The sequence below is a fragment of the Myotis lucifugus genome, unplaced genomic scaffold (assembly GCF_000147115.1).
Source record: "Myotis lucifugus unplaced genomic scaffold, Myoluc2.0 scaffold_211, whole genome shotgun sequence".
Classification (NCBI taxonomy): Eukaryota; Metazoa; Chordata; class Mammalia; order Chiroptera; family Vespertilionidae; genus Myotis; species Myotis lucifugus.
The window spans coordinates 1,000,652-1,011,865 of NW_005871259.1; the positions used below are offsets into that span (position 1 = coordinate 1,000,652).

At 43.3% G+C, this 11,214-nt stretch overlaps 1 protein-coding gene across 1 annotated transcript in view; it reads left to right on the forward strand.

Moving 5' to 3' along the window:
• Nucleotides 1-231: 231 nt before the first annotated feature.
• The window catches only part of ARHGEF11 (Rho guanine nucleotide exchange factor 11), an 83,183-nt gene continuing 72,200 nt past the window's right edge, over nucleotides 232-11,214 (forward strand). The window contains 1 exon segment of the mRNA XM_023761551.1: nucleotides 232-499. Coding sequence (XP_023617319.1) covers nucleotides 468-499 — 32 coding nt within the window. The 5' untranslated portion in view covers nucleotides 232-467.

The following is an 11,214-nucleotide window of genomic DNA, read 5'->3' on the forward strand; positions in this document are numbered from 1 at the left end:
ACGGAGAAATTTTCCCCCCCTTGGAGCTTGAAGCTCTTACCAACAGAAGGACAGCTGGGAAAACTGGATTAAAAGGATGGTTTTCATCTGTATTTTGTAGTAAGACTGTTATTTTGAGGGCATATTCTTTGTGTTTCGATTTTTTAGCCTAGGCCCTATAGCGCTAACCTTTTAGAGATTTGGGGTTGAGTTTTTGGTTTCTAAGGTTTCCTTTTTTTCTTCCCCCTTCCCCCCCTTTTTTTTTTTCAAGACGGGGGAGGGGAAAAGGGGACTAAGAAAGCAGACCATATTAACTGGTAAAGGAGAATGGAGCTTCAGTTACTAGGGTCCTGAGAGCTGGAGAAAAAGAATTCAATCTTCAAGTTGGGAGGCCCTTCCTCTCATCTTTCTTAAACATTGCAAGGATTCAGTCCTGATCAAGACATCAATCCTACACGATTCTGAAACCGTGGAGACGCCGAGAAACCATGAATGTAAGGTTACCCCAGAGTATAGACAGGTAGGTTTGCCAATATTCCACACTTAAGGGAAGACGGGGAGGGAGGGTGTTGCATTTTGGTAAAAGGTTGCAAAAGCAGGGCCTGGGCGGACTGTGGGAATGGTGGGGTAGGAGCATGCATTGGTCTCTGGGGACTGTCTGGGCATGTGTGTTTATCTTCCCTGTTGTGTATCCATATTCGAAAACATCTCCTGATTCAGTGTGTTGTTGTTTTTTTATACAAGCAATAGACAGTGAGGCCAGGAGTGGGGAGGAGGGGCAAATGCTTCCAGCCAACTTTGGCTTTTGCCAAGCTAGAGGCCCAATTTGAGTCCTTAACTTGCCAGCCTAGAGGGTAGGGAATGGGGGAAAGCCTGGGTAAGGGTACGTGAATTTGAAAGGGTGGATTGGGACTGGCTTTAGGTGTTGGAGCTGCTGGGGGAAAGGGCCCCCACGGGACTGGTTGTTGTGGAATGGTGGGGTTTGGTGATGGGGTGGATCCCATTTCTAGAATGGGGAGGATGTTCGTGGTCTGAATGATGGGACAGAAACACCCTTTGCACCCCAACAGGGCTGGATTTTTTTTTTTTTTTTAACATAGCTAATAACGGCTCCCAAATGAATAGGTCACATTAGAATTTTTTTCCTCTCCAAGGTTAGGGTTTAACTTGAGACCTGCCAACTGGCTAATGCTCTAGATTTAATCTTCCAAGGCATTTTTAATAAGCTTGACTGCAAAATGGGCCTTCCCTCTGCCTAGAGCCGGAAGGAGTTGTTTTGGGACTAAAGGCCTGATGGGCAATAGATATGCACTGGCCCTTAGAGTCTGAGCACAGGATGCCCCTCCCCCATCCCCAGAGTCTGTCCAGCCTCCCCATTATTGGTCACAATACAGTTTACAACTTTGTAAGGTGTCTTTTCCCTCAACCTACCCCCTCTCCCAACCCCCACCCCCTTAACCTTTCTCCTTGAGAATCTTGAGAGAGGGTTGTTTTGTGGGTACTGTACGTTCATCCTAACAGGATGGAGGACTAAACAAGCAAATGGAAGGCCTGGGCCTGGAAAAAATATGAAAGAGATAGGGAAGACTCTTTGCAAGGGAGTAATTGCTTCCTTCATGTCCAATTAACTCATAATTCATGCTAATAATATTTGTGTGGCTTTTTGTTGTTGTTGTTGTTGTAGGTTTTTTTGCTATGGGATGTGTCTTAAAGTGCATATAGTCTTTCTCCCCACAACAGTAACCCCTATTGCCTCAGAGTCCTGTTTAGATTAGTTCATAGTCCTCAGACAGAGGACTGACTTTGCAGTGAAAAGGAAAAGGCAGATAGTCACAAAGAACAGAAAGTGTATGTCTGAACCTCCATCCTTTACCTTTTATTTTTTTAAATATGTTTTTATTGATGTTAGAGAGAGAGGAAGGGAGAATGAGAGTGAGAGAGGGAGGGAAACAATGACCTCACATGTCCCTGACCGGGGATTGAACCCACAACCTGGGTCTGTGCCCTGATCAGGAATCCAACCAGCGACCTTTCGGTGCGCTAGGCAACGCTCAACCAACTGAGCCACACTCCATAGTCTGACTCTTATAAAGGGAGAACAGGCATGTCACGGCAAGGAGTTGAGATGGTTTACATGCTGCCCTTTTCACCCTCTTGGAATTTGCATTTTTGAGATGTGGATGGTGGACGATTTGTCTGAATTCAGGGATATGAGAAGATGGAAACTTACGCGTTGGGAATACAAGAAGGAGGCAATGAGGGTTCCTGGACTGATGAGAGATGCTCCTCTGGGAGTTTGTATATCCTCAGTCATCTCAGGGCTTGTAGAGCACAGTACATTTTCCTAAGTGCTCTCATACGAACAGATCTCATTTGAGCCTCTCAGTATTGCTGTGAGGCAGATAAAGCAGCGGTTATTACTCCCACTTTACAGAGGTAATTGAGGCTCATAGAGGATACCTGGCTTGCCCAGTGCCATCTTGCCTGACTCGTAGCAGAATCTGGACTCACACGCAGATCTTCTGATTCTGAATCCATGGCTCATTCCATGGCCCCACTCTGTCTAAATAGTTTTGTATACAGTGGGGCACTTTCATTCTCTTTTTGGCAGTGGGGTAAGATGCTCTTCATCATTCCTTTGAACTTTTTAACAGTGTTGGGGGCTCACACCTGTAATTTCTATGGTTAAAGCCCCATTTTCTCCTGTGTCATCATTCAGCTTTGTAGAGTGAGTATGCTCCTCACTTCTACTCCGACCCCGATTCCCTTCCCCATTAGAGGATCAGTTCTGGGGCCTTTGCCCTCTTCAAGTTATCTCCGGTTGCTTTGGATCTTATCCCTTTTGCTGTAGACTCATGTTGGACTTTCTGACATTCCAGGTTCACGACCCTGTGGATTTTAAATCACAACCTGTAGGAAAGCATGACCTGTGGGTTCTTTCCTTGACCCCCTCTGTTCATTTCTGAACTGTAGGAGACGGAGCCCCCCTTGGACTTGCATGACCCCCATCACTGGGGATGCTTATTTGATGGTTGATTTTGCTATGTTGGATACTTCCATTTGCTATCATTTTGTAACATATGCTGACCCTTTCCCGTCCCCTCTTTTCCCTGGGAAAATAAAATGAATAAATAAAGACTTATTTGTGCTGGACAAATAAATAAGTAAATAATTCACAATCTTATCCTGGAGGGATTGAGTGGAAGTAAATGCCCCTGCTTATGGACTTAAGGGTTCTCTCTTAGTTTATCAATTTGCTGTGTAGAGAGCGTAGTGTAAGGTGCTATAAGAGTGATTTAGAAAATTAAAGTATGCGGTTATTGCTCACAAAGAGCATGCAATCTACTTGGGGAGCTAGGAAAGGTCTAAGACTATTGAAAACCACTTAAAAGCAACATTAGACTACAAGCTTCATAAAAGACTGTGTTTGGTTTGCTCAGGTAGATCCTGCGTGCCTAGCGTAGCACCTTGTATGGGGTAAGTGTTCAGTAAATATGGATGAACATGTCAGCAAGTATAAATTCTTCAATTTCAGACTTTTCATTCATGTATTCACACTTTTCATTCATGTATTAATTTCAGATGTAGTTAAAGTCAATTAGAGAAGACTCTCCAGGTGATGTATATTTTCTAGGAGGAGAGATACTGTGGCTAAAGTAAAGAGGGCTTTGGAATATTTATTTACAGAGTCTTTAACCCCTTCCAGGGGAGTGATTCCTGGGTTCAAAGAAACATGGAGTATTTGCGATTAACCTTTTAGTGTTAATCAGTTGTTACTGGAAAATGGGTTACTAAAGCATACCTGTTCTTGTTCCTTTCAGATTTTGTCCATGTACAGCTTATTGCCCATTAGTATATATTCTTCTCTGGTGTTCCTAAAAATGTGTTTGATATGGCAAGCAGAGGTAATGACACTGAATTATTTTGACAGGAATGGTAATGACCATTCCTAAGTGCTCATTAGTCATTGTATACTGTCATCTATATCCACTTGCCTCATTTTCCAGGGCAAATGTTTTGAGATGGCCAGATGGGTTAAAATTTGCACCCATAAAACAGCTTTTCTCTGTGCAGAGTTAGTTAGCTCATGTGAGGACCAAAACAGAGAAGTACTAGATTTAAGCCAAGAGTTCTTAATTTGAGCCTGGCATTCCCCTTAACTGTGTGACCTTGGGCAAGTCACATACTGCCTCTAGTTTCCTCATGTAAAGCAATAGCTCATTCATATGAAATGCTTTCCAGTTCACAAACATAGTGTGTCATTTGAGGATTATAACATTTATTGCATCTCTCTCACGGGGCTGCTGAAAGGAGCAAATCAAATAAGATAATATATTTCAAATGGCGTTCTAAATCGTAAAACTGTATATAAATTTTAGATGGTAAACACGTGGATTTGATTTAGCTTCATGCACTACTTTCTGAAGTAGCCCAAAACAAATTAAGAGTAACTGAAAGAGCTTTCCCATTGTTTTGAAGAATTTAACCAGAGTGAACAGGGTTTTTTGTTGCAGAAGCGCATGAAGTTAGAAAGAAGGAATGCTTTTGCAATGGTAAGGGTTGGGTGATAATATTAGAAGAATATGAGAGGAGGTTATTGAATCTCCTTCTCAGGAATTTCGATGGAGGCTTCAGCTATCTTGGCTCCTTTAGATGGGGATAGGAAAGATTCGTTTTGTGATCTCTGGATGTTCCTTGCTTTAGAAGCATATGACTTTTCCTAATTCAATAAATCCAGACCAGCAACAGGGATCTGAGATTGAATGCAACCTTTCTCTAGTCTGTAGCCTTTTTTCTAAAAGAGGCTAAATTTCATAGAAGGTGTGTGGAGGAGGGAAAAAGAGAAGGCAGAAGAGGGAGGGGAATGGTAGGTAGGCCTTTCCTAGGAAAGAGCCTCAGGCTGAGGGGAAGGTTTGTAGCTGGGGCTGAAGAGATGGCTTATCTGAGCAGGGGTGGGGAGTGGTTCCTGGAATGCTTCAGGTTCTTCTTATTGAGCCCTGGAACCAAGAAATCACCATTCACCTGAGTTTCTACCTAGTTTAGAAGGTTGGCTTCCCAGAACAGTGACAGGTATCCAGAGCTGCAAACAGTAAGTTCCCTGAAATACTGAGTCCTCTCCAAAATGTGCTCTTGTCCTATCTGGGGATGAGATAAAAGATGGCAGGGGATTTGCAGATGAAGCATTTGGCAATTAATATCCATTATGAGCAGGAGCAAGCTAAGCTTTAGATACTCAAAAGCATTTCTGAAAGAGCACCCTTAGAGTAACAAATTATCTTTAATGCTCTTAAGTACTATCAGTCTCTGCCTTCCCATTTAGAATAGACAAAAAAAATATGAAAAGTTAGCCCTAGCTTGTTTGGCTCAGTAGATAGAGTGTTGGCCTGGGGACTGAGGGGTCCTGGGTTCGTTTCCGGTCAGAGGCACATGCCCAGTTTGGTTGGACAACAAATATTTATCAAATAGCTCCATGCTCAGCTCAGTTCTTGATGTTCTGGGAAATAATTTGTAAGAATGTGGAGCTTGCATTCTTGTTGGGAAGTGTTAACAAAACAATAAAAAGATAGTACATAATTGCTGAATCTTGATGTATACCAAAAAGGTGTATTTAGAGAAGAATAGAAAGTTGGTGTTCATGAGAATAGCCAGAGGAGAGGTAGTCAGAAATTATTTAGGTGGAAGAAATTGAGGAGGGCATTTCAGACAAGGGAACAACATAAGCAAAGGTTCTGGGGCAGAACCAAATATGGAATGTCTCTAGATCAGCGTTTCTCAACCTGTGGGTCGCGGCCCCTTTGGGGGTCGAATGACCCTTTCACAGGGGTCGCCTAAGACCATCGGAAAACACATATATAATTACATATTGTTTTTGTGATTAATCACTATGCTTTAATTATGTTCAATTTGTAACAATGAAATTGGGGGTCACCACAACATGAGGAACTGTATTAAAGGGTCGAGACATTAGGAAGGTTGAGAATCACTGCTCTAGATGGTCTTTGTTGAGCAGAGAGAAATTATGTCAAGGTATGGGAGTGGATAAAGCTATTCACTGGATCTGGTAGGAAAAAGGGAGCCAGTTAGGTTTATGTAATATATGGTGATAAAAATCATGTTTAAAGAGAGAATTTTGATGTTATGCGAAGAGAGCTTGGGGCCAAGAGGGCCAGCGAGGAGTTTTTGCAGCAATCTTAGCAAAGGTTAATGTGGGGGAAAAGAAGAGGGGCAGGATTTGAAAGGCAATTTGGAAGGAAAATCAACAAGGTATGTTAAGGCTGAATCAAATTTGATTCCCAAGTTGAGACTGACTGATGAGAGAAGGGTAGTGCTATTGCTAGAGAGAATAAGATCATCATTAAAAAGTCACTCTGTCTCCCATGGTAGACTGACTGATGAGAGAAGGGTATCAAATGGTGCTTAACTTGCCAAGACCCTTAGGTTAGGCTCTGTCTCCCATGGTACCCAGCAATTCACTGAGTGTAGCATATCAAATGGTGCTTAACTTGCCAAGACCCTTAGGTTAGGCTATGTCTACCAGATAGTTTTAGAGCTCTTCACTGCAGCCTTTTAAAGAGAGGGAGAGAAGGGGAGTGAGTCCTGGGATATCCCTTAGGGATTTGAATCGATTTGAGATTAACATATATTTGATGGATTCTGATTAATCATTCCTCGATTTCACATAGCAGATCAAACTCCAGGGTTGAAGGAATATCTATGCAGAAACCATCATAGTGGCATAATTTTTTTATTTATTGATTGATTTTAGAGAGAGAAAGAGAGGAAGTGGGGGTGGGAGGAGAGAAATTTTGATTTGTTGTACCACTTGTTTATGAATTCATTTATTGATTCTTGGATATGACCTGACCAAGGATCTGACCTGATGCTCTAACCAACTGAGCCACCCAGCCAGGGCCCCTAGTGGCATAATTGTAAAGAGTTGAGGACGTTGAGTGAGATCTTTGTGTGAGCTCCAGCTCAGCCACTAACTAACTGTGTGATCAGAATGATTTGTGTAAGAACGTTTAGTGAATTTGATAGTGCCAAACATATGGTGAGTGTTGTTAAGGCATTTAGTTTGACAAGGACCCCAGATTGGCCTGAACTCTCCTCAGCTGTGTTTGCGTGCTCAGGCCTATGCTGATTCTAAACTAAGGACTGAAAGGCATGGCTCTGGTAACATAGCTAGCAAACAGAGTAGTTAAAAGTCAGGTGCATAAGTTCTCATCCTCAAGTAATCCTTTGTTAGAAAACCCACCGTGTCTTTCCTTCTTAGCCCAGTCTCCCTGGCCTGGGATTCATGATTTCTTCCTTCAGTTCAGCCCACATCTCACTAATTGTAGGTCTGATTACTGCACCTGCCACCCTCCTTCAGGTAGACTAGCCAGCTTCCGGGGCCCACTTCATTCTTTTCACACCTTTACATGATTGTTCTCTCTCTCCCCCAACTCTTTGGGTCTTATTTCCTTCAAGGAAACCTTTTTTGGTCATTACCATCAAACTCGATATATTTTATTAGCATTTCTTTGGCACATACATATAGCTATTCAACTCTTCTCTTTGTTTGTGTAAAATAATTTATGTAAAAGTTCTAATAGAATGTCTAGCATGTGGTGAACTATTATAAGTAAATGTTGGTGCTCTTCCATTCTTTGTATGTGTTATGTTGGTAATTATATCTTGTTACTCAGGGTTCAGAAGTGATGTCTCTTCGCTTTTCTGGATTGCCTTCTAGTGCCCTGTTTAGTTCTCTTTATACATGGTATATTTCTACTGGCTGTTTCCAGACTTGGACTCAAGCTCACTTTTGACATTTCAAATTCCCTCCATGCCTCTAGCCAAGGGATTGCAAGAAAGCAACTCTAAACATCGCTGGCAGGAACTGAGATCAAGAATCCCCCTTGTTCTTCCTGGGTGCTAGGTCTCTGGGCACTTGATATTTCTTCTAGGGACAGAGCAGCCTTGTTGGGGTTGCTTCTCTTCAGCGTCTCAGGGCTGAGGGTATTTCCCCATTGGCAGCCTGGTTTCCTGACTGCTTTTCCCTGCAGGAGTCTGAGGGGCAGAGGGCCCACCCTGCTATTGTCCTGCCTGCCCCAGGCTGGCCCCATTTATTTCCCTCAGAAGTTTCCCTCTAAGAGACTGCTGCTGCAGAGAAAGGCCGCTGTTGTTCTGCCGGAGGTGCTAGAGAGAGTGTAGTAAATAGCTTTGTGAATGGGACCTTTTATGAGGCTAGAACCACAGACCCTTTTCTCCTCAGAGCCCTAAGGAGAGGGGCAAAAAACCACTAGGGTTTCCATGTCCTCACAGGAACAGGGTCTGGGGTTTAGGGATATTCACGTTATCCATCATATAAGAAGACTGGTCCATTTAACAAATCCTCACTGGTGTGTTGCCTTTTAGGGCACTGGATTCCATGGGAATAAGTTGTATTCCCTGCCCTCAAGGAGAGTGTGGTTTGTGAGGGAGTTAAATGAGCAGGAGTTGTATGATCTCACCCCAGATTCTCTTCTGTGAAGCATGTGAGAGCAGCGTTAAAGGAGGTTTCCTGGAGGAGAGGACCTTTTGGTGGAGGCCTAAAAATGACAGCCAGGCTTGAGAGGGAAAGTCCAGGCAGAGGAAACAGCACACCCAGAAGAAGGAAGACAAGAAAGGACATGGTGTGTGTGTGTGTGGCGGGGGGGGGGGGGGGGGGGGGGGGAAAAAAAGAAAATTTAAAGTAGCTTTGATCAGATGGCAAGATCATAGAACAGTTAATTAAATGAAACTGAAGAACAGGTAGGAGCTGGGGCCATAGGGCATGTAATCCCCCATGTTAGGGTTTGGACTTTATCCTGAGGGCAGTGGAGGACCATTGCAAGACTTGAAGTAGGAGGTGACATGATCAGATGTGCCTTTAAGAAAACAAGATCTCCCTGGCTGTAGTGTGGATGGTTAGCTTGAAAGAATGACAGAATAGAGAGAGGGGAAATGCATTAGGAGACCATCTTAGTCAACTGGGCAGGAGGTGAAGTTGACCTCTACTAGGTAGATGGTGACATTGTAGATGGTGAAAAATGAAGGATTAGAGATTGAGTAGTTGGTTACGTGATGTGGAGGTAGGTCGTGAGGAGAATGTGGGTCAAGGATGACATCCTTATTCTTGGCTTGGGCTACTAATGAAAAGGGGAACTCTAAAGGAAGAGTAAAGGGGTAGGTCAGCATGCCTTTGGACATGCTGAGTTTGAAGTGCCTGTGGGAGAGCCAAAGGAAGATGTTCAGCAGGCAGCTGCACACATAGGTCTGGAGGTAGGAGAGTGTCTGGTAGAGAGAATCACATCTGTGGGCTATCACCATCTCGACAGAGGAGTGGAAGCATGAGACTGTGCAGGGAAAGTGTGGAGAGTGAGAAGAGGGCCTTGGACAGAGCCCCGAGGGGCACTGATTTGAAGGTGAGGCAAGAGGGGGCGGGGGGACGGCAGGAGGAGCCAGGGCAGAGTGGACTCTCAGAAATGAAAAGAGGGAAGGTCAGCAACGTCATGCTGCCAAGTTGGGAAGGATGGGAAGGATAGAGAAATGTCTGACTTAGTAGCAAGGAGGATGCAATGGCCTCGGGTGAGAGGGGCAGGAGCCAGTTTGCAGTGGGTTGAAAGGGGAAATGGTGATAACAGTCTAGTCAGTTCTTTTATGGAGTTTGGTGAGAAAGAAGAGGAGAAAAAATAGCTCCTGGTCCCTGTCAGTAAGACTTTTAATTTATCTTTTCAAGGTAGAGCTAGGTTGCCTTAAATCAAAGGTTCCAGTCTTTAGTACACATTAGAATTAGCTGGAGAGCTTGTTAAAATACAAATTGCTGTTCCCCACCCCCAAAATTTCTTACTAAATTTGGATTGGGGTTGGGGCTTGAGAATTTGCATATTTAACAGTGTCCCAGGTGATCCATCCTTGGAGAGCCAATGTCTTACCACATCTGTGCTCTTCATTAGCTTTTCTTACCTTCTTATAACAACTTTTTCTTTGTTGTGGATTGTGAACATGTTGGGGGCAAAGGCTGGTCACTCTGTAACCTTGACACCTAACCTAGTGCCTACCATACAGTAGACATTCCACGAATACTGGTTAAATAAGTTGAATTGAAACAGGTAAGCTAAACTAAAGAGAATTTCTGGGCCCTACATCTGTGAAACCTTGTTTAGCCCTTTTTTTTCAATCACTGGCATAGTGCAGATAAATCCTATCTACTAGAGATCTTCGGGGATAGGTGGGTTTATAGGATTTTTTGTAATTTCAAAGTAAACTAAACCCTCCCAAAAGGTTAGAAAGTAATCTTATAGAAATGACAAATTTTATAGCAAATGTCAAAATCAAATATACATAATTTTAGTAATTCAGTTTTGGATTGAGAGAATAAATTTCCTAATATGGTTCCCCAAACTGTTCCTAGGTTCTGAATTTTCCATGTCATTGATTCCTTTTAGAATATTAGTAGGATTCTTAAAACTTGGTTCCTGTATCAAAGAGGACATCTCTAGAACATATGTCTGTAGAGTGGTCAATCTATCCTTGCAGCAGCGCACACTACCAATAGCTTCTCTGCTCAAGGGATAGGAATAGGGATCCCAAGCTGTTCTGGAGTTACTATTCTTAGGGCCCTTGTCACTCACCTTGAAATGGGGTTCAGGGACCACACTACCAAGGTTTCCAAAAGTGTTCTGACCTTAATCTCACCCTCTTCTACTTTTCTTTTTACCCTGTGAATCAGGGGGTTGCTTCTCATAATTTCTAGAAAACTCCCTAGATCAGTGATGGCGAACCTATGACACGCGTGTCAGAGGTGACACACGAACTCATTTTTTTGGTTGATTTTTCTTTGTTAAATGGCATTTAAATATATAAAATAAATATCAAAAATATAAGTCTTTGTTTTACTATGGTTGCAAATATCAAAAAATTTCTATATGTGACACGGCACCAGAGTTAAGTTAGGGTTTTTCAAAACGCTGACACGCTGAGCTCAAAAGGTTCGCCATCACTGCCCTAGATCCTCCAGACCAGTGGTCGGCAAACTGCAGCTCGAGAGCCACATGCGGCTCTTTGGCCCCTTGAGTGTGGCTCTTCCACAAAATACCACGTGCGCGCATGCACGTACAGAGTGATTGCCAACTTGTAGCCTATACCCCGAAGACGGCGTTGTGCGGTAGAGCGCTCCTCCAGGAGTGAAAGAAGCCAGATGTGGGTAGGAACTCTTTATTGACGAATGGCAGC